The sequence below is a fragment of the Pseudochaenichthys georgianus genome, chromosome 7, assembly GCF_902827115.2.
Source record: "Pseudochaenichthys georgianus chromosome 7, fPseGeo1.2, whole genome shotgun sequence".
NCBI classification, from domain to species: domain Eukaryota; kingdom Metazoa; phylum Chordata; class Actinopteri; order Perciformes; family Channichthyidae; genus Pseudochaenichthys; species Pseudochaenichthys georgianus.
In genome coordinates, this window is record NC_047509.1 from 4,569,415 (window position 1) to 4,595,506 (window position 26,092).

At 44.6% G+C, this 26,092-nt stretch overlaps 2 protein-coding genes across 3 annotated transcripts in view; both read left to right on the plus strand.

The window, feature by feature from the left end:
- Window positions 1-13,427, plus strand: part of LOC117449657 (uncharacterized) — a 71,567-nt gene extending 58,140 nt beyond the window's left edge. The window contains exons 17-27 of the mRNA XM_071203667.1: window positions 290-400; window positions 641-732; window positions 8,506-8,946; window positions 9,297-9,560; window positions 9,673-9,927; window positions 10,016-10,264; window positions 10,357-10,614; window positions 11,013-11,315; window positions 11,410-11,679; window positions 11,984-12,067; window positions 12,202-13,427. Coding sequence (XP_071059768.1) covers window positions 290-400; window positions 641-732; window positions 8,506-8,946; window positions 9,297-9,560; window positions 9,673-9,927; window positions 10,016-10,264; window positions 10,357-10,614; window positions 11,013-11,315; window positions 11,410-11,679; window positions 11,984-12,067; window positions 12,202-12,268 — 2,394 coding nt within the window. The 3' untranslated portion in view covers window positions 12,269-13,427. The remainder of the gene's footprint in view (window positions 1-289; window positions 401-640; window positions 733-8,505; window positions 8,947-9,296; window positions 9,561-9,672; window positions 9,928-10,015; window positions 10,265-10,356; window positions 10,615-11,012; window positions 11,316-11,409; window positions 11,680-11,983; window positions 12,068-12,201) is intronic.
- Window positions 13,428-15,478: 2,051 nt separating this feature from the next.
- Window positions 15,479-26,051, plus strand: LOC139434172 (uncharacterized). Of its 2 annotated transcripts, XM_071203705.1 has the most exons (4): window positions 15,479-15,719; window positions 15,801-15,955; window positions 16,314-16,386; window positions 24,105-26,051. In XM_071203705.1, exon 4 carries the CDS (start codon window positions 24,677-24,679, stop codon window positions 25,751-25,753), a length of 1,077 nt encoding a protein of 358 aa, XP_071059806.1. In that variant the 5' UTR covers window positions 15,479-15,719; window positions 15,801-15,955; window positions 16,314-16,386; window positions 24,105-24,676; the 3' UTR covers window positions 25,754-26,051. The 2 variants fall into 2 exon arrangements, with proteins under 2 accessions (XP_071059806.1, XP_071059807.1); XM_071203706.1 differs by lacking the exons at window positions 15,479-15,719; window positions 15,801-15,955; window positions 16,314-16,386 and adding an exon at window positions 23,938-23,979.
- The last annotated feature ends 41 nt before the right edge of the window (window positions 26,052-26,092 follow it).

Genomic DNA, 26,092 nt, shown 5'->3' on the forward strand with positions numbered 1-26,092 from the left:
CAGAATCGCTGGGAAGCAAATAAGAAGTGATTGGAGAAACAGGATTAGTGTCTGTGTTGTGAGTCAGTAGAAGAGCTAAGTGATGACACGTGTTGTGAAAAGGTCATTTACTGAAAGCTTCCAATATGATCCTTTTAACGGCATAGTTACTCTCAATATGAGGTTGATTGACTTTACTGTGTTTTGCTCAATGGCAGGTTATTGTAGACATTTAGCAGAACACTCCCTATCAGAGTCTTTCTCTGCTGTTGACACTCGTCTGATAACAAACTGTCAATTCTCGTTCCAGTTTGCTGTTTTGGAGACTCAGGTGGAGTCAGAGTTCTTTGGGACTCTGTTCTGTGCAGCAGCAGAGAGAGAGCGGCAGACAGGAGAGAAGACACTGGAGCTGTTATCATCAGTGTGCACATATCAACATTCCCTCTTCCTCACATAACTGATCCTGATTGATGATGAAGAATATCAGGGTGGTTTCCTGCTGGATCTGTACCTCCCACCTGAAGGACTATGAGACTGAAACAGGTCTGAGTGTCCTTCCATCATTACAGTCTGTTCTCCAGTCAGCTCCTTGCAGTCTGGACCATAGACCTCTCAAGAGAAAGACCTCCCAACCTGCTGGAAGTGCTGAGACTCCAACCAGAGAAGAAACAAGTGGAGCTTGAGAGGCTGCTCAGATGGAGAGAGTGAAGTGAGGACTTTGCTGCAGTGTCTGCCTTATATCTCACAGCTCAGGTTGGTGGCACATACTGTTTATTTTATGATATTGATTTTTCTATGTGGGTTTCTTAAAAGGTCCCATGCCATGGCCATTTCTACTGATCACAATTCCATTGTTGAAGGTCTACTAAATAGATTTATATTGTGCAATTTTCCAAAACTCAATTGGTTTCTCGTATAGCATCTCTGTATAGTATTTTTATTCACCGGTATTCACTCTCTGTCCTAAACGGCTGCCCATCCCTGTGAGCCCAGTGTGCTCTGATTGGTCGAGAAGCTGACAGGCTCGTTGCTGCTCGCACACACACAGACACACACACACACTGCTGCAGCAGGACAGGCTTGCGATACAGCTAGAACAAGCGAAACTCATCCTGAGCACACACAAACACTCACAGCCGAAGTAAAAACAATAAGTGTGGCTTGATATTGAGAAAGAAAAAGGTTTATAACGCTGTGAGAATGGGTCTGCTGAGAGAATTTCTCCGCGATCCCAACGTAGTAGTCAGAAAAACGTTTACCCATTTAACAGTCGTGGTAGATACCTTGTTGTTTTAAACATCATAAATACACAAACAACAATGAATACTTACAGGTTGTGTACCCGAATCTCCCGCTGGTCCAAACAAAGTAGGAACAGCATCGTTCTTCAGTGCCCTACGCTGTACATATCCGGCATGAATCGCTGAAAAGGTTTAGGAAGCTTTGTTTCGTGAAAGGCTGGCAGAGGGTGCGGCCATAGCTCTTGGCGTGGGCTACTGGGTATCCCTACATAGTGATACCCAGTGTAACAGGCCGGGGCAGATAAAGGGAAAAGTGGTAGTGAAGCAGTCACGACAGAGGCAGTGTTCAAATAAAAAAGAGGCTTTATTGCTGTTCAACTAAAAAATACCTTTTACGATAGAAAGGCTAACGTAGCCGGGCCGCTAACCGACTTGCCAGCTTACAAACTGTTTCCTCAGTCTGGGAGTCTCCTGCTCCCTCCATGTGCCACACACAACTGAGCAACTCTAGGTGCTTTTGTCTCCCTTGAGGGAGTGATTAGCACCAGGTGTGAGGTCTCCCCAGCTCCCAATACTGTTAATTGGCAGCGGGTGGAGCCACCTATTGGGAATGTAGGTGTCTCCCACTACTCTGCCTCTCAGTCCCTTACACCCCCCCCTTCAGTTCTGGCCGAGGAGAGGTGACCATGGTCCACAGGGCATCTCTACGGGACAGAGCATCTGCATTCCCATGCTTAGCTCCGGCTCTGTGGATGATAGAGAAGTTAAACTCTTGTAGTGAGACAAACCACCTTCCTACTTTAGTATTTGTGTCTTTTTTATTTGCCATCCAGATCAGTGGGGCATGATCAGTTACCAGAGTGAAGTGTCGTCCCAAGAGGTAATACCGGAGGCGCTCAAGCGCCCATTTTATTGCTAGGCCTTCTTTCTCCACAGTAGCATACCCTTGTTCCCTTGTGTTCAGCTTCCGGCTGATGTACATGACTGGGTGTTCCTCACCGTGAACCTCCTGGGATAGTACTGCTCCTATGCCCACCTCTGACGCATCCGTCTGCACAATCATCCCCCGGCTGAAGTCTGGGGTCACCAACACCGGCCGTGCGCAGAGAGCCCTCTTAAGTCCCTCAAAGGCGTGTTCAGCCTCTCCTGTCCACTTGACCATTAGCGGCTGTGAGTCTCTGGTCAGGTCTGTAAGGGGAGAGGCTATTGTGGAGAAGTTTGGGATGAAACGGCAATAGTAGGACGTCAGACCCAAGAAGGTTTTCACCTGTTTCTTTGTTGACGGCCGTGGCCAGTCCTGGATCGCCTGAACCTTCCTTTCTTGTGGTCTAACGTTGCCCCGCCCAATGGTGAAGCCCAGATACTCGGCTTCCTCCAGTCCAAGCTTGCATTTTCTTGGATTGGCTGTCAAGACCGCCCTTCGGAGAGATTCCAGCACTGCTGCAAGCCTTATGAGATGGCTATCCCATGAGTCACTGTGGATCACAACGTCATCCAAATAGGCAGCTGCATACTCACGATGTGGCCTCAGAACCTTGTCCATCAGTCTCTGGAATATGGCTGGTGCTCCATGAAGCCCGAAGGGAAGCACAGTATATTGGTACAGCCCTGTGGGGGTGGCGAAGGCCGTCTTCTCTCTTGAGGCTGCTTCAAGTGGGACCTGCCAATACCCTTTCGTCAAGTCCAGAGTGCTGATATATCTGGCTTCCCCAAGCCGGTCAATCAGCTCATCTATCCTGGGCATAGGATACGCATCAAACTTGGAGATTTCATTCAATTTTCTGAAATCATTACAGAACCTGTTGGTTTTGTCGGGCTTAGGAACCAGAATGACAGGGCTGGTCCACTCACTGTGAGATTCTTCAATCACCCCCATAGCCAGCATTTTCTGCACTTCTTGCTCAATGGCTGCCCGTCTTGCCTCCGGCACCCGGTAGGGCCGCATCTTTACCTTTTGGCCAGGCTCTGTGTGGATTTGATGTTCCACCATCGTTGTGCGTCCAGGTCGTAGTGAGAACACGTCCAAAGTCTGCTGAACCAGTTCCTTGGTTTGTTGTAACTGAGATTTGGATAGCCCTGGACCGTATTCCACTTCGGCCACCTCCTGGTCGGGAGAAGAAGGTGACACAACCGGGGAACCACAACACAGCAGTGCCTCTCGGGCGTACCGTTTCTTTAACAGGTTAACATGGTATATTTGGGATGGTTTGCGACGGCCAGGTTGACGTACCTTGTAGTTGACTGGTCCCACCTTCTCTACCACTTCATAGGGACCTTGCCACGATGCCAGGAATCTGTGTTCTGTGGTGGGGACCAGGAGAAGCACTTTATCCCCGGGCAGGAACTCACGCGGTTGGGCACCTCTGTTATACACTTTCCTCTGGGCTTCTTGGGCTTGAGCCATGTGCTCTTTGACCATGGGCCAAACATCTTTCATATGCGTCTGCATCGTCTCTACATGCTCAATCAGGCTCCGATGGGGGCTTGGTTGCTCCTCCCAGGCTTCCTTCGCGATGTCGAGAAGTCCTCTGGGCTGTCGGCCATACAGCAGCTCGAAGGGGGAGAAACCGGTTGAAGCCTGTGGAACTTCCCTGATTGAAAACAGGACATAGGGCAGAAGCTGGTCCCAGTTACGACCATCCTTGTCAACAACCTTCTTTAACATGGATTTCAATGTCTTGTTAAAGCGTTCTACCAATCCGTCTGTCTGAGGATGGTAGACAGATGTACGAAGCTGCTTTACCTTGAATAGCCTGCAGAGATCCTTCATTATCTTGGACATGAAGGGAGTGCCTTGGTCTGTTAGTATCTCTTTAGGAATCCCAACTTGGCTGAACAGGTGAAGCCGCTCCCGTGCAATCACTCTCGTTGTCATGTTCCTCAAGGGAATGGCCTCCGGGTACCTGGTTGCATAGTCAAGGATCACAAGAATATACTGATGTCCCCTGGCAGACTTCACCAGCGGTCCCACTAAGTCCATGGCAATGCGAGAAAACGGTACATCGATTATCAGTAGAGGTATTAGGGGATTTTTAAAGTGTGGCTTGGGACTCATCTTTGACATTCAACACAGGTGCGGCAATAATCCTCTATAGCTCTTACCACCCCTGGCCAGTGGAACCGGCTCCCAATCCGCTGCCTTGTCTTCTCAACCCCTAGGTGGGCCCCTAGGACATGGCTGTGAGCCAGATGCAACACTGTGGACACATATTGTTTTGGGACAACCAACAAGTCTCTTCGCTGACCTTCAACCTCTTTGGCATAGTATAACAGATTATTTTTGATGAGGAAATGAGGACATGTAAGCTCACCTACTCCTGGAACAGGTTTTCCCTCTATTTCCGTAACATTGCTGCGTGCATGCAGCAGATTGGGGTCTTCCATCTGGGCGGTCCCGAACTGGCCCTTCAAACTTGGAATCAATGTGACTTCACCCTCCTCCCCTGTGCTTAGGTCTCCAGGGAAAGCAACAAAAGGGTTATCATTTGCCTCGTCTGCACTGGAAGATTGGTTGCCTCTCTGCTCCTCCGGCACAGCACACACAACTTTGGGGAACTGCTGAGGAGACGTACCCGGGGTGGCAATTTGTCCTTTCTCTCGCTTTCCTTTGGCACGCCTGGGATTTTTGGGCCTCCCCTCCCTCTGGTGCCGCAGGCGCTTGTATAGTGGGCAGTCTCGCCCCACCAAGACTGGGACTGGTAGGGAAGGAACCACCCCCACTTTCAGCTCACAGCTGCCTTTAACTGTGGTAAGGTGGATGAGGCAAGTGGGGTATAATTTAGTGTCCCCATGGACACAGGAGACGGCCACAGTCTCTTCAGATGGCAAATGGTCGAGGAGGTGGGGTTGAATGAGGGACACCACACTTCCTGAGTCCACTAGCGCCTCTGCATCTTTTCCATTTACCTTGACTGGTATCATTTGAGCCAGGGAGCTTTCCTGTACCCAGCAAGAGTCAAGAAGGTGGCAGGGCCTTGCACCAGATGAGTGGGCGGTCGGCATTAGCTCATCCTTCCCTGGGCAATCCCGGGCAATGTGGCCTATCTCCCCACACTGGTAGCAACGCGGTTGGCCCTCTGGCAGGTAGGACTGTCGTCGCCTTACCTCTTCGGGTTCCCATCGCGGTTCTCGTGCCCGTCTAGTCCGTGATGCTTCCCCACTGGCTTTCCGGCCCCACTCGGTGTCTGGTCGTGTGGACTTAAGCAGGTCCGCTGTGACCATGTGGCTCTCCACTACGTCAACCAACTCATCCAGACTGGCTGGATTCTGCTGGCTTGACATTTTCTTGGTCTCATAGGGCAGAGACCGAATATATTTGTCCATCATTATCCTCTCTAAAACACCCAACTTTTCGGGGTCACAGGTCAGCCAGGCTCTGGTTACCCGGCCTAGGTCATACATCTGGGCCCTGGCTGACAACTCTGGCTTGTATTTCCAGTCATGGAACCGCTGGGCTCTAGCTGCTAAGCTGTAGCCATACCTCGCCAGGATTTCCCTCTTCAAGACGACGTAGACCTTTGCTTGGTCAGGAGGGAGGTCGAAGTAAGCTTGCTGTGCCGGGCCCAGGAGGAATGGTCCAACCAGATCAGCCCAGGAATCCCTTGGCCAGCCCTCTCTTTCAGCAGTGCGCTCAAAGGCTGTTAAGTACGTCTCTATCTCATCACTCTCCATCATTTTGGGGATGAATCGACCTGGGTTAGGCTGTACGGTTGTTTCCCTCTGGGTAGGAGAGGCTGCTGTTAGGCATTTTTTTACCTCCACATGGAGAAGCGCATTCTGTTTCTGCTGCTCCTGTATCATCTGCCGTTGCAGAGTCTGCTGCTCAGTAGAAATACGCACCAACTCCCTTAGTACATCCTCCATCTTGAAACCGAAATACACTAACTGCAACACCACCACTAGAGTCCTTAGGCTCGAATTCTCCACCAGTGTAACAGGCCGGGGCAGATAAAGGGAAAAGTGGTAGTGAAGCAGTCACGACAGAGGCAGTGTTCAAATCAAAAAAGAGGCTTTATTGCTGTTCAACTAAAAAATACCTTTTACGATAGAAAGGCTAACGTAGCCGGGCCGCTAACCGACTTGCCAGCTTACAAACTGTTTCCTCAGTCTGGGAGTCTCCTGCTCCCTCCATGTGCCACACACAACTGAGCAACTCTAGGTGCTTTTGTCTCCCTTGAGGGAGTGATTAGCACCAGGTGTGAGGTCTCCCCACCTGCTCCCAATACTGTTAATTGGCAACGGGTGGAGCCACCTATTGGGAATGTAGGTGTCTCCCACTACTCTGCCTCTCAGTCCCTTACACCAGGAAGAAAATTAGAAATCTCCAATGAGGCCTTTTGGGGAGGTATTTTCTGTGTTAGAGTTGTACTCGCTACAGGGTGTATTTTGAGGGGTTGTGACTCTGCAGACCGTTTACATGCAGAAACACCTTGATAACACACAAGGGGACGGGTGATAACCGGAAAAGCATGACATGGGACCTTTTAAGAAATACAAAAATGAATGACATCTGATTGTTTCAGAAAGAGACAATAGTCATTCACTTCTGAACATGATGTAGATGAATAAAATTTCCCAGTTCAGTCATTATTTAAAACCACAGTTTTCTACCAGTTTGAGAATAATGAAATGATGTGAATCATAATGGGACAACTTAAGCTCTGAGACAGCAACAGCATCATGCTCATGCCTCCTTCAGAAATAAAGACACATACAAACATAAATAAATGTGCTTATAAAACTGCTATCAGCTTTTTAAATCATCTCTGTTTTAATTTAATCAAAGAGCAATTCAAAATAGAAAGGCACAACAAGTAATACTACATTCATCTGCCTCTTTAACAGATACTAGCTTCAACTTTACTGACACTAATGAAACTTCTAAAGACTGTATAGTGAGCTTTAAATAAAGATTTCAGACACATGAACAATCATAACTTAACTGTCAGAGACAGAGGAGGCGCCAGAGTTTCCGTTAGAATTTGTTTCCGCCGGTCAACATGTCCGTTAAAGTTTAAATCTTCTGGACAAAATGAGAAAAGTGCCGGTCAAAGGTCTTCTTTGTTATTTATTGAGCTTTAAAACAAATTGATATGATTCGATATTAAACAAACTAATTATAGTAGATTAACTACATTATTCAAAAGTGTTCAGTAATTTACAATACCACGGGAATAATAAACGGAGCGCTCTCTCTCTCTCCCTATCATGCAGCTCGAGGATCAGTAATGAGTGACCCGACAGTGAAACTAAAAATATCTATAACTAGTTCAGGTAGCGTGAGAGCTAATTAAAATAGCTACGAGTGATATTCTAACCTGAAGTGTGTGTTTTGTTCCGCTCACCGCTGCAGGTGATCATGCAGAGCTGCGTGTCGACTCGTCAGCAGCAGCTGATCGCTCTCTCCCGTCAGATTAGACTTCACTCGCGTTTATGTCCATATCGATCAGATCCAGCTAGTTGAAGCTTGCCAGTGGGTGTGTCTGGAGCGCGACCAACAACCAATCACATTAATCTCCTGCCCCGGACACACAAACACGCGGTTTGATTGGCTAGAGCTTGTACTGGCATATGATGTGATTGGCTGATGCTTCCGTCGAAGCTTGAAAAGTTGAACTTTTCTCAACTTTTGAAGCGAGCAAAGCGAAGCGACGGAACCACAATGCAGTTTGGCAAAGCCTGACGTCACCCCATTTAAAGTGAATGGGAAGAAGCTTCGACGTACATAAGGGGACATTATTTTGACCGGAGAGATTTAGATTTGCCAGTCTTCAGCATATTTTACTGGTCAAAGTCCGGTAATTTCCGGCTAACGGAAACTCTGGGAGGTGTTACTAAACTCTAATTCACATTTGTATTATCTCAACAGTTTAATGATGTTCTCTTTTACATGATAGTGACTCTAGATGTTGTTGTTCCACGTTTCACATTATTATATTGGGAGTATTATTTTACATACAAAACTCATTCACAAAGTAAAATCACCTCAGGTGAACAGAATCGCTGGGAAGCAAATAAGAAGTGATTGGAGAAACAGGATTAGTGTCTGTGTTGTGAGTCAGTAGAAGAGCTAAGTGATGACATGTGTTGTGAAAAGGTTCATTAACTGAAAGCTTCCAAATATGATCCTTTTAACGGCATAGTTACTTCAATGTGAGGTTGATTGACTTTATTGTGTTTTGCTCAATGGCAGGTATTTGTAGACATTTAGCAGAAACACTCCCTATCAGAGTCTTTCTCTGCTGTTGACATCGTCTGATAACAAACTGTTCAATTCTCGTTCCAGTTGCTGTTTGAGAGACTCAGGTGGAGTCAAGTTCTTTGGGACTCTGTTCTGTGCAGCAGCAGAGAGAGAGCGGCAGACAGGAGAGAAGACACTGGAGCTTTTATCATCAGTGTGCACATATCCAACATTCCCTCTTCCTCACATATCTGATCCTGATGATGATGATGAAGAATATCAGGGTGGTTTCCTGCTGGATCTGTACTCCCACCTAAAGGACTATGAGACTGAAACAGGCCTGAGTGTCCTTCCATCATTACAGTCTGTTCTCCAGTCAGCTCCTGCAGTCTGGACCATAGACCTCTCACAGAGAAAGACCTCCATCCTGCTGGAAGTGCTGAGACTCCAACCAGAGAAGAAACAAGTGGAGCTGAGAGGCTGCTCAGATGGAGAGAGTGAAGTGAGGACTTTGCTGCAGTGTCTGCCTTATATCTCACAGATCAGGTCAGTCATATCTATATTTATAATATTAAATGGATTCCTCAGAAAGGTTCGTTAAAAAGATCCAGTAAAAAATCAACAGTACATTGGAAGTAGTTAATAAACTGACATGTATAAATGGGTATTCTATAAATAAGTCAGATTTTTCAGTTTAGTAATCAATTGGCACAACAGACAGAGCAATGCTTTATCACATGGAATAAAACACATGCACTTAGACTATTTCATCCTATTGTATTTTCTTTAAATCTCATTCTTGATTAAAGACCTTGCAGATAAGATGGTTTGCAGTGCAGCATTTATTGTACTTGACCTTTGCCTTCTCACTGTTCATCCATATTGTTGTGTTTCAGCTGTGGTCCAGAGTTCTTCCAGAGAGTGTGTACGCTCATATCTGTCAGTTCCAGAGAGGAGGCTGAGAGGTTGGCCTCTCTGCTGCAGCTCTCAGGGTTCACCCTGCTGCTATCAGGAGAGTTACCCAGAAAAACCTGCCTGTCTGTGGGGAGAGTTCTCCAACTGTGTGGCTCTAATGTGGATCTCATCCTCAATCCCAGAAAGATGTCTGTCAAGGAAGCCTTTGTTCTCTTTAAACAAACAACACAACTACACAGTCTCAAGTGCGCATTTAAACAGTTTCTCTTTTATTGTTATCATGCCATCGTGTCCAGTTTGTATGTTCAGTTACGGGTGAAGGTAAATGATGATACTATTCTCTTTCTTTGTTTCCAGGCTTTCTAACGATATGGCCTTGCTGCTGTGTGGTTGGGTGAGGAGATGGGGAGTGGTCTGTCAGGTGACTGTTGAAGAGCTTTCTCTCTCCCCTCAGACCGCCCAACCATCACACAGAGTGTTGTTGAAGGTTGTCAGTAGCTTGGCTTCCCTGCTGAGATACTGGGTAGTGAGACAGTTAGACCTGACTAAGGTCTGTGTTCCTGCTCTGGGTCTCACACCACTGCTGCTCCATGATGGCCCTCTTAAAATCAAGTAACAGTCTCTCTGGAGCCTCATAAACTCACAATAATTAATGCAGATGTATTAATGTTGACATTTATTCATACACTTCTTCCTGCAGACTGAGTGAGAATAATGTCCAGCAGCTACTCTCCCTGCTCCATGAACTCCAGGACCAGGACTTGACCTGGTCCTTCTTGAGTAAGTTAGGAGGAGACCTGACCTCCTTCTCTCTGAACTGGGAGCTTCTCCACCTTCTACTGCAGCATCCATCAGCTCAGACCCTCACTGTGGACATGAGGAAGAACCTTTTCTTACAGGAGAACATCACACGTCTGCTTCCCTACCTGGACAGGATTGTGTTTAAAAGGTGATCAATAGAGTCGTTTATCCTGTTTTAGCATTTAAATATATTTTGCTGTTACTTCTTTCACTAAAGTGTGTTCATTAAAACTCTTTCAGTCCCTGTCCCAGCTTTGTGTTGACTGCTATCGGGGAGATTTACAAAGCTCGAGCCAGTTCCATTATACCCAGTTTACTGAGGTCCTTGGATCATGTGATCAACCTGACCTGCAGAGTGATGTCACCTATGGACTGTGTTGCTTTGCTCTACACCCTCGCACACAGTGATGGAGTCAAACTGAACCTCCTGTGGACCTCCATACCAGCAGTGCAAACACAGTCCATCCTCTTGAACCTGGACAAAGTTGCTCAGCTCAGGTCAGACAAATATAGTTCTAAACGTGTATTTATCTCGACCCAGCTGTACTTTACCACCCGTCAAACACCAATATTAGTGAATGGAAACAGCAGGGTGGAACAGCACAACACTTTCAGCCACTTATCTTTCAATGTTAAAGAGGCACATTTTTGCAAAGCCAAACAAACAGCAATAAAAACATGCATACATGTTCTCTTCTTAACTAGACATTTGTTTCCAACCTTTTTGATCTATTATTAATGTGATATGCACTATGTTCTTATTACTGAGAGAAATGAAGGACAAAACTGCAATAAGACCCAAGTTGATGAGAAACATAATTATATAAAACGTTTTTTCAGTCAATTAAGCTTTATGGATAAAAGCTTTGTTTAATTGTTAATACATGTTCTCCCAGTGTTGACAGGAATCTGCTGCTGAGTATGGTCCATGGCTGCGCTGCCTCTGATGCCCAGCCGGGGGCCGCAGAGTCTCTGCTCAGGACTGTGCAGCACAGGCTGGATCTGTCCTGCTCCTCCTGTGTGGAGCTGCCAGAGAAAGATCAGAGTGATACTCTCCGTCTCACGACTGAAGACTGCAGGGCCGTCTCCACCTTCCTGAGACACAGCAGACGGGGAACACTGCTCATCCTGCAGGACTGTGAGGTTCAGGACAGCGGATTAGACCTGCTGTTTCCTGTCTTACCCACAGTAAAACTCAGGTAGACCACTAACACTTAAACTAGAGAAGAAGCTGTTTTTATACATCTTTCTGCATCACATCAGTTTGCTCTTTGCTCTGTTTCTCCTGTTCAGAGCCAGTAAAGCTGTCATCCTGCAGCTGGTGTCCCTGGTTCCTGTGAACAGTGAGAGGGACACAGTGGAACGGGCAGTGTCCCTCTGCAAAGCCCTGGAGGGAGAGCTGGACCTCAGTCACAGCTCACTGGATCAGAGGGCCTGTGCAGCCTTGGCCCTGATGCTGGACTTCTCTGAAGAGATGACAGAGCTGGACCTCAGTCACTGTCAGCTCACTGACCAGCTGCTGCTCACACTCAGCGCGCAGCTGCACAAAGTACAAGTCCTCGAGTGAGTGGCAAAGGTGTTCATGTGGAAAATAGGTTTTAGTGGAGGTCATCATTAGTTTGGGGTGGGAATCTCTCTGTGTCTGATCATTTGATTCAGGGCTTTGTTGACTGAAACCTGTTGTTGTACAACTTCAGTCTGAAGATACGCTGTAATCAGAACTCAGGCAGTCATACAGCGGTGTCAGAAAAGTGACATAACTAATGGAGAGATACAAGTGAACATAATGTTTGTTTGGACTGTACCTATACTTCCCAGCTGATGTATTACATTACTAAAAGTTCCTCTGTTTGTGTTTGTGTTACAGTCTGAGCCACAACAACATCACTGATGCTTCGACTGACCTCTTACTCCAACTGGTCTCCATCAACCCCTCCATTCACACCGTGCGGTGAGAAAACCATAATTACTGCACCATTTGTACTCGTAGGCTAATAGAGGAATCATTTATCATTATAAAACTGCTATTCAACGTATTGTTCTGTCTGACTGATGTCTGTGCTCTCTGCTTTTGTATTTTTCTAGACTGTTCGGGAACAAAATTGTGTCCAGGACATCCTTTGTGAAATACAAGACGTTTGAAATATGGTGACCCTCCATCAGTGTGGGTGGAATCTGACAATCAGGGAATAACTGATCTACAGAGTTGGGTGTAACACGTTACAAAGTAACCCACAAGAGGGATTTACGCCGCAGGTTTATATTTACGTAACATTTGCGCGTTTTGCGTGTCCACATGCAGTGGGTCAACAGCGATAACTTTCGAGGGGTGGAGGTATGCCCATTATTTTGAGTTTGTCTGAAGAAAGGCTAGTGGAGCCTCGCAGCGGCGAAAACTGGGGTGCGCTTACACTGTAGGTGCGCCGCATTTGAGGCTCCGTCCGCAAAAATGAAGCACCCTCCGCAGTCTGCGAGTAAAGTAACGCATTACTTTATGTAGAGAGCAACGAAGTAAAGTCATATATTACTTTTTTTTAAAGTAATATGTAATATATTACTTTTTTTTAGTAACAACCCCATCTCTGCTGATCTATCTCTAACGATCATTACATACTAACTCTGTGTATGATGGGATCCGTTTACATAGAGGCCATGACTTTTTGTTCTGAAGGTACTATAGATTATTCATTTATGGTACGCATATTTATAATTTTCCTAATTGAACACGGTTAAATTATTCGTGTGTGGTGTGTCGTGTCAGATTATAATTTGCAAGGGGATCAAATACTTATATTCCACCGTTAAATGCAAATACATTTTTATCTTTTATATAATGTACATTTCTGGATTTGCTTTTTGACATTCTTACTCTCACTGTTAAAATAAACCTACCATTAAAATGATAGACTGTTCATATCTTGTGGGCAAAGTTAGAAAAACTGCAAGGGATCATATCACGATTTCCTTCACTTTATATAGATTATGTTTTATACTCTGATTGCCTTTTACTCGGTTAAATTGTATTTTTAGTCCTATATATGTTTAACATATGTTGAGGATTTACATTTCAGGAAGGGCAAAAGGTGGATTTGCAAATGGTTAAAGAACTGGGGTTTAATGAGAGGGATGTTTAGATATTGACTAAAGGAATTGATGGGTGGGACCAGTTGGATATTCTCTCTCCACTATATAATGTAACTGTGAGCAGAACCTCTTTATCCTCTGAGGATCAAGCTGCACTGTTCCTGCATTTCAATTGTATATTTTTTACATTGTTATTCTTTTTTAATTTATTAAATAGATACACTTTGTCCAAGACTCATTTATCAGTTTCTCGTAAGGGAATTAGAATTTCCTCTTCATAGTGGAAAAACAAAAAGGCCAGAACTGTTGTATCAAAATATGAATTCATGTTTTTTCCAAAATCCATCTTTCCAATATACGATCTTTGACGGGTCTGAACATGTGCATTGTGGGAAGACCTCTCTGACGCTGTCTGTGTATTTATTGACATCTAACGCCACTTCTCTCTCCAAATGCACGCTAAAATGCATTCTGAATCCCACTTGAACTAGGTTATTAACTCGAAGTCAGCCTTTCCTCCACGCAGGGTTCAGGACGTGCTGCAGCATGGAGGCTGGTGAAGGTGAACTGTCTGTCTGCAGCTAGCTTTGCAGGCTAACGTTATTCCTCATCTGCAGGATTCTGTGTGTGTATTCAAACATGCTTATTATCAGGGAGAAAATGACGTCAGCTAATAAATCACTGTTTTAAAGCCAACGTTGCAATAGTCTGCATCAAACTGGAGATGTGTGCACCTCCTACCCCCTTACCCCCTTACCTCCTACCAGAGTCCTGCACGGGTCTGATTTTCAAGACCCGCTCCCGCCCCGCACCCGCGACGTGCAATACCGAACCCGCCCCGCTACCCGCACATATTAGGCTTGTTTGAGACACATTGCGGCTCGCCTCGAAAGTAGACGAGAGTAGCCGATCGCAGCCGGGGGAGGTGTCAAAAAGCTCGTCTTAAGTCGGACAGCTCGGACTCGGAGTCGGCTTGACTGGCTGGGTTTGCAATGGCGGAACATTTATTTTACCCACTGTAGACAAAGGTGATCTCCATTGCTTTATATAGGTTTGTTAATTCAGTCATGATGATGAACCACACCAGTGACTGGGTTCCATAATTAGAAATGCTCCTCCCTCTTAATGTTTGCAAAACTAATAGGTGGACAGGCTACAAATGATCAGTCCCTTCAGATCCGCAACACATGAAGCTTAATGAGCATGAATTGAACATACCAGCTGCTGTGTTAATTCTTTAGCTGCCACTTTAAGCTTTATGATGTGTACAACATGGATGTAATTTGATTTAATCTTGCCATTTTAAATGATGTATTCAATAAATAAGGTTAAACCAAATCATTACATTACAATAGATTTTATTTTAATGATTTGGTTTAACTTAAAGAGAAACTTTATTGTTATTGCACATTTAGTTTAGCTTCTAACCAGGTGCAACAAGCAGTAAAGTGAAAAGTAATGTACACAATCTACAGAATAAAAGAATGAATACACTAGATATCAGCCTGTGAGCAGTATGAACAGTGTGTATGAATATGCTAAGATATATAAAGTATGAAAACGGTAAGCAGTATAGTATAAAATATATAGATATTAATTTCATGATGATAAACATTGTGGAACAATGATGAAAAATGGGAATGGAAGTGGCGACGTAAAACTGACACAAAACAACAACAAACTTTTGCCAGCCAATTGGAGAGTTTCATCAGCAGCACGTGGTAAAAACCACCAATGAGCGCTCAGCTCGAGATACCAGCGAGCCGTTTCCCATCAAGCATTTCGCTTCCGCATTTTATTTTTCAAAATACCAAACAGATAATTTTTTAGCCATGCCTCGTTTCGCTCATTTTCGCTCTATTCCAAGCCCGTCTTTGACAATTCTGAGCAGCAGCTGACCAAGCCCCCCTGCAGAGCCGGCGAGAGTCACGTTACCATGCTTGCTGTGATTACGAGTGTGTAATAAACATGTCATCTCAGAGCAATGCATGTGTTCAAGCATATTATCAATTTGATCCAGAGACTGACCCTGAAGCAGCGGAGGTTTTGGTGGAGGTGCAAACATCTCGGTTGCAGCAGGACGTTTCTGAATGGTTAGCTGACAAGCTGTTGTCCCTATTTATTTTACTCTTTTACGATGCTTGCTACTTATTCCGTTCATATTTTGGCTAATTAGCAAGAATGCAATGTGTACAGTTTATAACTTAGAGCTTGTAACGCAAAAACAGCGATACATATATATATTTATAAAGGGAGACATTCATATTTTCAGCATAGCCTATATACAATGACCTCATTGCGTTTATTAATAGTTTCCAGTCCTTTTCTTCCAACATCGTGCAACAACCGTTGGAAAGTTGAATAACTTAGGATGATAAAAAGTATAACTCCAACACCTCAGTTGTCAGCAATGTGTGCATTTTCATGTGTTTTTAAAAGCTCAGTTATTGACTTCTTTGTGCAAATTGCGCCACGATGCCTTCTGAACGGAGAATGTGTGCTGCATGGAGATACCACAGGTAACATTTTTGATAGCTTCACTAAGTCTATTTAGAGAATACATTTTTCACATGTCATTCAATATATGTTTATCACACGAGGTCTCAAGACGGATGCAGGAACTTGAGGACTCTGTAACCTGTATGGTGGACCATCCTGGATTGGAGCCTGTGTGCCTAAATGTGTTCTCCCTGCAGAATGCATTGAATATTTACAGAGCTGAACATGGTGGACTACAGTTGAGGCAAATAGAGCAGTGAGTGGTTTGTTTGTTTTGACTGAAATTGTTAAACGAATGCTAATATTGTTCATGGAAATAAATACTGGTGTATATGGCTTTATGCAATCTTTCATTGTACATGTACCATTATATTATATACTACACAGCAATGGCATAACACACCCATGTGTATGACAACAAAAGTCCACACACAACCTTATGCTTTTGAAATCAGACTATTCTTTACCCATCCAAACATGAATAATCACGACACATTTGATATCAACTCGGAACTTTATTGTCAAAGTCAACGGTTCTTTGAACCCATAAAAAAAAACTAAATGTACTTGTATTTTGTATAAATGACAATAAATATATTTTTTAATGATTTCAGGCATCACAGGTATCTAGCCTACAGAAGCTTTGTGAGCTGGTGCTGGGGCTTCCTTGGACGCAGGATCAGAGTGGTAATTCCGGCATGCGTTGTCCGTTGTCCTCTCCCTTGTACGCAGGGAGTTTCCTGATCCGCAAAATGTCTATGTTGGGTTCAGACAGCAGCCAAATTGAACCGTGTAGCATACCCGGCGATGACCTCCTCCCTGTCAGGTCGCTCATAATGGTGCAGGGTCCACAAAGACTTGGTCGAAGATGAGGTCCATCAAGTTGGCCACGTAGCCTGTGCAATGTTAAAAAAAGCACAACAAAAAATGTGGTTTAGATTAGTATATGCATGTAAAAAACTGAAAGTTCTTTCACATTTTTTTATTTTATATTTGTAAATAGTTGTATAATACATATTTTAAACACTTACGGCCCCTACACACGGCGGCGTGCGTTGCCGCTTGGCGGTGGGCGTGTCTTGAGCTTGGGGAATCAACGCGAGCAGCCCGACCAACAACCAACCACATGAATGTCCCGCCCCGGACATACAAAGCAAAGCATTCAAGCTACATCCATGCTGGCTAAATATACTGTCTATGCTTGCTAGCTGTCCATTCAAACGAAATACACTGGATATAAACTCCCCAAACAAGCGAAAACCTACCAGTTTCCCCCACTGTCTCTGCCACCTCCCCCCATGCCTGGCTCCTCCGGTTTGTATCCCTGTATGTTCCCTACCGCCACGATAATTTTCTCCTCCTTTTGTTGACATATGGGAAATAACTGCGGTCTGGCTCTCCCAACATACACCCGGTTTGATTGGCTACTGCTTGTACTGTCAGATTTACATACGAGGGATTTGATTGGCTGACGCCTCCGTCGAGGCGGCAAAAGTAGAACATTGCTCTACTTTTGCAGCGAGCACCTCGAGAGAAGCTACGCTTTACTACCAGAATGCAGTTCGGCGAATCGTGACGTCACCCCATTCAAAGTGAATGGGTAGAAGCGTTGAAGCGGCAACGCACGCCACCGTGTGTAGGGGCCGTTACGGAATGTGGGGTCAGTCTTTACTGGTTTTGCTCTGCATTCTCCCTTACTGGCCTTTGGGAACTGCAGTTTATACAGAGGGTTTCCAGTGGATGTAGTGGCTTGTGCACGCTCAGCGTTTTCATTGTAGTGCAGGGCTGCCAGGTACAGTCTTTCATTTCCGCCATGAGAAAAAAAAAATGTAAATAATAGCAAAGGATGTACAAATTGTCACTATTTAGTAAGTATGTGAGGTGCTGGCCTGTAAAGAAGAACACATAGTTAGAACAAAATCATCTCAACTTAGTATTCAGGATGAGAAAATACTATTTGGATAAATATAGTCTGAAATCCCAAAAGATGGGGCTAAAACTCTCTATTTAGCAAAACTCTCTATTTAGCAAAGCTCTTTGCTTAGCCTTTTCCAATCTGAGTTAGTTTTGAACCGTAACGTGCATGCTGTGTTTCTGACTCAATACAGATGATGTGTTGGAGAGGGGCTGAGCTCAGTAGACTGACTGTAATGAGTGCTAGCCACTAATTAGCCTGTTGCTAGAGGTAAGGCCTCGTCAACAACAACAGACCAACGGGGCTTTAGCTCCGTTTTACCCGTGGTGTGTGTCCCCCCTCGCATACATACAGTGTTGTATCCTAACACATCCCCATTTATATTCATGTGCGCAAATAAGTAAACACACAAAAGCTTTTACATATAACGCTGCAAAAAACGGCATGCCTCATTAGCGTGGCGTAGCTTAGCTTACAGATCGATGATATCTGATCGTTCTTACAGACTACAATCACAAAAGCTTTTACATATAACGCTGGAAAAAACAGCACTTACCTACAGAAGATTACGTTCGTTATTATAACTTACTCAATATGATTTTAGAGGATACAAAATACTAATAAATAGGAGAATAAATACTTGTGTTATCGGCTAGGGCGTGGCTTTACAGCCTTCACACAGATCGCCATTACGGCAGTAGGTCTGAACATGTTAGCAAATGCCTGATAATTAAAATAAAAGACAAAGCAAAGACTGCGGAGCGTACAAAATAAAATGTTACAAAAACATATGAACACCTAACCGATTACTATTTGGGTTTGAGGCGACATTGATACGGCGAAGCTACATGCTACATACTACAAGCTAGAGATAGCTTTATCAGGAAAAACACCGCTAAATAAAAACGTACAGCTTCAAAATTGGATGTGTCCTCACTGGTCTGGTCCCGGATGTTTGGTATTGATCCCGGGTTTAGCATTAGTTTGTCAACAGCACAACGTTTAACTGGCTTAGACGCTAGCTAAATCCTATCTGTCAGAAAGGATCTTTTCTGTGCATCTTGGCCAGTATTCTTCAGCTGCAGCCCCACTAGCATATGGGGTCCCACAAGGCTCTGTCCTGGGCCCCATTTTGTTCAGTCTGTATTTACTACCTCTGGGGTCAATTTTTAAAAAGCACAACATTTCTTACCATTGCTTTGCAGATGATCTGCAGGTATACCTGCCTATAACAGCAAATAAGGAATCTAGGATTGCCTTGCTTAGCTGTCTGAAAGACATAAAATCGTGGATGGAAATCAACTTCTTGATTCTTAATGAAAAGAAGACAGAGATTATAATATTTGGACAGTCTGAACTCCTGGATGGCTTTAAGAGTGTACTCGGCCCCTTTGCCTCCTACAGCCGTCCCTCTGTCAGAAATCTTGGAGTCATCTTTGACAACTGTTTTACATTTGACAAACAGATAAGCTCAGTTGTCAAGACAAGCTTCTTCCAGCTGCGGCTTCTGGGGAAGGTAAAAGCCTATCTTCCTAGTAAGGAATTTGAACAGCTAATCCACTTATTTATCACGTCTCGTTTAGACTACTGTAACTCCCTCTATATTGGTGTTGACAAGTGCTTGATCCGTCGCCTGCAGCTGGTCCAAAATGCGGCTGCACGCCTTCTTACTGGGAAGAGACGTTATGACCACATCACACCCGTTCTGGCAGACCTTCATTGGCTTCCTGTCAGTTACAGGATCCAGTTCAAGTACTTACTTGTTGTTTTTAAATCATTGCATGGACTGGCACCACATTACCTGTCTGAGTTGTTGCACCGCCATGCTCCTGTATGGGCATAGATATGTCTCATAATTATTTGTGTGAACATAAAAATAATTTGTGTGTAAATATGTGATTTGTAAATGTAAAACAACATCCACAAATGCATTTAAAAGATTTGCAAACTCACAAATACATTTGCAAGTGTAAAACGGATCTGCAAATACGCTAAATATGTTCACAAATAAAAAAAAGATCTGTGAATATCTCTTTAACATTTACAACTTTCGATCAGGCATTTGTGAATCCATTTTGTATTTGTGGACCAAAAATGCGCTCGCGGATCTCAACTCTCTGTTCACGGATCTCAAATCTCTGTTCGCGGATCGTCTTTTTACACACACGGAATTTTGAGACATATTTTCCGCCGGTCTCGGCTAAAATCTACTCGTGTCACTCGGTTATTTTCGGAAACCACGTGATGGCCAGCTGATGACTACATTTCCGCATGATTTCAAAGTAAGAGCATGATGGTTTGTTTAATGCTCTGTTTTTGTATTATAATGAACAGCGGAACGTTAGATGCATTCTTCATCACCATCACCCTCATCATCATGTTATAGTGATACAGTTAGTTTGTGTTATTGGTTCAATACAGCATATCTCGAGCACTTTCGTTGATGTTGAAGTGCAGGCGATACGCCACTTCCGGGTCCCGGGGGGGAGCAGCTGTCTGTCTGTCTGCCTACCTACCTACGTACCTACCTACCAACTAGTTGTTTTGTTTGGAAAGGTTTAGTCATTGTATTGCTCTTTACCAGCACCTGCAGAGTACAGGACTTTACATTGTAAATATTATATCAATCCATTGGTTTCTAGCATATATCATTTGCAAGTGTTTAAAACAAATGTGGGATACTGATTTCATAAAAAGAAAGACATTCATGATTGTCATATTTTATTATGTAGGATACAGGACTGGAATTATTCTTACTTTTTACTCCACTTCATTTATGCAACAACTTTATTTAATTTTATGATTAGATTGTTTTGCTTGTATCATCCTTTGCAAATACATAGTCACAATGCTGGGAACAGGGCTGTTTCTCTGAGAAACGTAGATAATCACTTATGAGAATATAATGCATTGGTGTATATTAAACTAGCCAACAGTATGCAAAGCACTACAAAAGTTTTGTCAATATTAACCATAAACATTTACATTAGTGAAATGACACATCAATCAATGTTTATTTGTATTTAATTTTTCACATACACAGCCTTCATAGTAAGGCTACATTAAATGTTATAATATTCATCGTGTCCTTTCCACTGATATATTCCTGTCTATTGCTTTCATTTGTATTTAATGTTATTGTGTTTATACTTGTTTCCACACATTTCACAATTTGGGATGAATGAAGTATCTATATAACCCCTTGCCCTTATTCCTCCGAGCTTAGCACTTTCTACTTTTGTTGTTATTTTGTTTTACTTGCTCGTAAGCGCTTTGAGCACCAGGAAAAGCGCTTTATAAATGTAATGTAGTATTATTATTATTATTATTATATATGATATCCATCTATATATCCATATATCTATCTATCTATCTATCCATATATCTATCTATCGATCGATCTATCTATCTGTACCTGCAGAGTACAGGACTTAAATATTGTACATATTATATCAATCCTATAATATTTGTTTCTAACATTTAAAGTGCTTAAAACAAATGTGGGATATTCATTTGATAAAATTAATTGACAAAGAAATTAACGATTGTCATATTTTATTATGTAGGATACAGAACTGGACTGTAGTCAAGCAAACTTACTTAATAACACATTCCACATAATTGTTCTTTGCGTCAGTGTTTCAATGTTATATTTTATAACCATATAAATTATTAAAACAATTAAAATACATGCCCTACCGTTGATTGTGCACACTTTTGCCTGAAATTAATCTCCCACTGTCAGGCCCACGCACAGTCAATATAAGTAATTATATTAATGCATAGGAATGTAGTGATACTTCTTTATTCTTCTTTTGTATACAATTATAACGGTACATAACAGCGGAAGAAAAGTATACATATTTTTAAAAACGGTTTTGTTTTTTGTGACAGAGATTACAGATCCCCTACATTGACTGGGAGGCCAGTGGTCATCTGCGTGAGGAACACTCGGGAATAGTTGTTCCTGTCACCCGGAGTCCTCTGAGTGATCAACAGATGGAACACCTTAATGCTAATATTGACCCAATGTTACCATCAGATTCATTTGGAAAGGACATCTACTTGAACACATTACAGTTGGTTCTCTTTACGACTGGAAATTAAGAGCAATGGATCCATGGACTACCAGCAGACACAGTATTCAGATACTTGACTGAAGTAAAAGTCTTGCCTTTATAGTCTTACTTAAGTAAAGGTATGTAAGTACTAGCCAAATGGACTTACATTTGAAGTACTCATTATGCTTTAAAAGGTTCTCTGTATGTGTTAACACTTTTGATTATATAGCTGCATTAATGTGTATGTGATGTGAAAAATTAAATACAAATAAACATTGATTGATGTGTCATTTCACTAATGTAAATGTTTATGGTTAATATTGACAAACTTTTGTAGTGCTTTGCATACTGTTGGCTAGTTTAATATACACCAATGCATTATATTCTCATAAGTGATTATCTACGTTTCTCAGAGAAACAGCCCTGTTCCCAGCATTGTGACTATGTATTTGCAAAGGATGATACAAGCAAAACAATCTAATCATAAAATTAAATAAAGTTGTTGCATAAATGAAGTGGAGTAAAAAGTAAGAATAATTCCAGTCCTGTATCCTACATAATAAAATATGACAATCATGAATGTCTTTCTTTTTATGAAATCAGTATCCCACATTTGTTTTAAACACTTGCAAATGATATATGCTAGAAACCAATGGATTGATATAATATTTACAATGTAAAGTCCTGTACTCTGCAGGTGCTGGTAAAGAGCAATACAATGACTAAACCTTTCCAAACAAAACAACTAGTTGGTAGGTAGGTATGTAGGTAGGTAGGCAGACAGACAGACAGCTGCTCCCCCCCGGGACCCGGAAGTGGCGTATCGCCTGCACTTCAACATCAACGAAAGTGCTCGAGATATGCTGTATTGACCAATAACACAAACTAACTGTATCACTATAACATGATGATGAGGGTGATGGTGATGAAGAATGCATCTAACGTTCCGCTGTTCATTATAATACAAAAACAGAGCATTAAACAAACCATCATGCTCTTACTTTGAAATCATGCGGAAATGTAGTCATCAGCTGGCCATCACGTGGTTTCCGAAAATAACCGAGTGACACGAGTAGATTTTAGCCGAGACCGGCGGAAAATATGTCTCAAAATTCCGTGTGTGTAAAAAGACGATCCGCGAACAGAGATTTGAGATCCGTGAACAGAGAGTTGAGATCCGCGAGCGCATTTTTGGTCCACAAATACAAAATGGATTCACAAATGCCTGATCGAAAGTTGTAAATGTTAAAGAGATATTCACAGATCTTTTTTTTATTTGTGAACATATTTAGCGTATTTGCAGATCCGTTTTACACTTGCAAATGTATTTGTGAGTTTGCAAATCTTTTAAATGCATTTGTGGATGTTGTTTTACATTTACAAATCACATATTTACACACAAATTATTTTTATGTTCACACAAATAATTATGAGACATATCTATGCCCATACAGGAGCATGGCGGTGCAACAACTCAGACAGGTAATGTGGTGCCAGTCCATGCAATGATTTAAAAACAACAAGTAAGTACTTGAACTGGATCCTGTAACTGACAGGAAGCCAATGAAGGTCTGCCAGAACGGGTGTGATGTGGTCATAACGTCTCTTCCCAGTAAGAAGGCGTGCAGCCGCATTTTGGACCAGCTGCAGGCGACGGATCAAGCACTTGTCAACACCAATATAGAGGGAGTTACAGTAGTCTAAACGAGACGTGATAAATAAGTGGATTAGCTGTTCAAATTCCTTACTAGGAAGATAGGCTTTTACCTTCCCCAGAAGCCGCAGCTGGAAGAAGCTTGTCTTGACAACTGAGCTTATCTGTTTGTCAAATGTAAAACAGTTGTCAAAGATGACTCCAAGATTTCTGACAGAGGGACGGCTGTAGGAGGCAAAGGGGCCGAGTACACTCTTAAAGCCATCCAGGAGTTCAGACATCAGCTGGCCATCACGTGGTTTCCGAAAATAACCGAGTGACACGAGTAGATTTTAGCCGAGACCGGCGGAAAATATGTCTCAAAATTCCGTGTGTGTAAAAAGACGATCCGCGAACAGAGATTTGAGATCCGTGAACAGAGAGTTGAGATCCGCGAGCGCATTTTTGGTCCACAAATACAAAATGGATTCACAAATGCCTGATCGAAAGTTGTAAATTGAAGAGTTTATCGCCGGCCACAAGAGGGCAGCGTCACTGCTGTCGCTGCCCGGATATGCCTTGCTTTGACCCGGTAGTGCTTAGCGGCCATTTTAGTTCACATGTTGTTCATTCACTCCGCCTCGAGTTGAGACGTTCATCCACTCACTCATGTAAGACTGTTTCCACTACTATTTAGTGTGTCTTTAATAAATGTAATTTAATATATGTGTATTGGTCATGACATGCATGTATGTAATACTTTGTCAGCTTATCCTGCGGCATTGCTCTGTTTCAGGGTGTCGTCATCTTTGTCAATAAAGTACCAAGACTGACATTGAGGAGTGTGTTTCTTCATGACGACACCATGGTCATTGTTGGATGCCCTGTCCCCGGCTGCGAGTTCGAATCCCAAGACTTGTCTGAAGCACTCGTCATTGCTATATTGACGATTCATGGATTTAGCCACCAGCACGCAGCGCCTGTCATGGCCCGTAACGCTCTCCCGTCGTCCTCCCTATCAGCCATGTCGTCATTCCGGCGCCTGAAGACGACTCCACAGACGAGCCCCGCCCCGAGCCCCGCCCCGAGCCCTGCGGACGGGGCTAAACGTGCCTCGTGCCCGGAATGTAAGAGCGTCTTTAACGTCTTCACGGAGGGGCCTCGCGGGTGGAATCCTAAGCCTCACCAGGTGTGCATCGGCTGCTATAGGGCCCGCCGACGACAGAGGCGTCAACAGCCGTCGTCCGACAGTCAACAGGCCGCCATGGGGTCGGAGCCGGTCTCCCAGGTCTCATCGGTGCAAGCTGGGGCCCGTCCTGGCCGACATCACAGGAGCCATCGCCGACGCTGCGCCCCGACGTCGCACGGATGTGTCAACAGACAAGCACCTATCAGACTCGAGCACCACATCTTCTCCAAGGGCGAATGGAGACGGGCCAGGCTGAGAGACCACCCCCGAGCATTAATCACCATCTAGATGGACATGCCAGTCGGGCTGAGGGATGGCACCGGCAACCGGGGCTCGGCCGACGGAGCTCGGATATCCGCCGTCGCGGACACTGGCGCGCAGTCGGACCTTTGGTCGCTGAAGGAGTTCCTGGCCTGCGGTTTCTCGCGGGACGACCTGCGACCCGTCAGCCTCAGCCTGTCAGCCGCCAACCGCTCCCCTATATCCATCGAGGGGGCCTTGATCAGGACCGCTTCCTGCGTGCTATGCTGCAGCTGCGAAACACGCCTGACCCCGACTGCAACCTCTCGCCAGCGCAGATCATCTTCGGCCGCCCCCTTCGTGGCTCGCTCTCCTTCGTGAACCGCCTCGAGAAGTTCTCGAACCCGCACATCCGCCTGCTATGGCGCGAGGCATGGGCGGCGAAGGAGGACGCCCTTCGGACCCGTATGTCCCGTACCACCGAGTCTCTGGGGACTCACTCAAGACCGCTCCGCCCATTGGCACTCGGCGAAAGTGTATTCCTCCAGAACCAGCAAGGCCCAAGCCCCCATAAATGGGACAGGTCAGGGATCGTGGTGGAGTCGCCGGGCCACGACCAGTATCGGATCAGGGTTGACGGTTCGGGACGTTTGACACTGCGCAACCGGCGCTTCCTCCGTGCCTATACGCCGGCCACACCCTGCGCCCGTGAGCAGCCGGCTGCGCCCTTGCCGCCGCCCGCTGCTCTGGACCATCAGCCCCCACCTATCCACCCGGGCTGGGCGACGCCCCAGGGGATCGCTCAGCGGCCGGCTGTTGGACCCCGCGACTCGGCTATGGGCACTTCCCCACCGGCACCTGCCGGTGAGGCGTCCTCTGACCTCACCGTTCCTACGGGTGCCTTCCTGGGCGCACCGGTGCCGCAGTCGCCGCCGATGCTGCCCCAGCCTACTCGGCCAGGCCGCGTGAGGAGGCCGCCTGCACGTTACGAGCCCGAGTCCGGCAGCTGGATTTAGACCGTTAACCTATTCCGTCCCATAGCTTTCCGGTCTGGAGGGGATGAAGAGTTTATCGCCGGCCACAAGAGGGCAGCGTCACTGCTGTCGCTGCCCGGATATGCCGTGCTTTGACCCGGTAGTGCTTAGCGGCCATTTTAGTTCACATGTTGTTCATTCCATAGACATATAAAGAGTAGACACCGCATCGACCGCTGCTGCCTATTGGCGCTGACGAGCCGTGGGGCCGCCATCTTGGACCGGTCACCCGCTCCACTCAGTGTAATCTGTCTGGCAGGCGCAATGAAGTGTCAGCGCATTTTATCAATCATAACTCGCTGAATACAAAACTGATTTTCA

Coding starts and splice junctions, on each gene's coding strand:
- LOC139434172 (XM_071203705.1), top strand. CDS start 24,677: ATGTGTCAACAGACAAGCACCTATCAGACTCGAGCACCACATCTTCTC.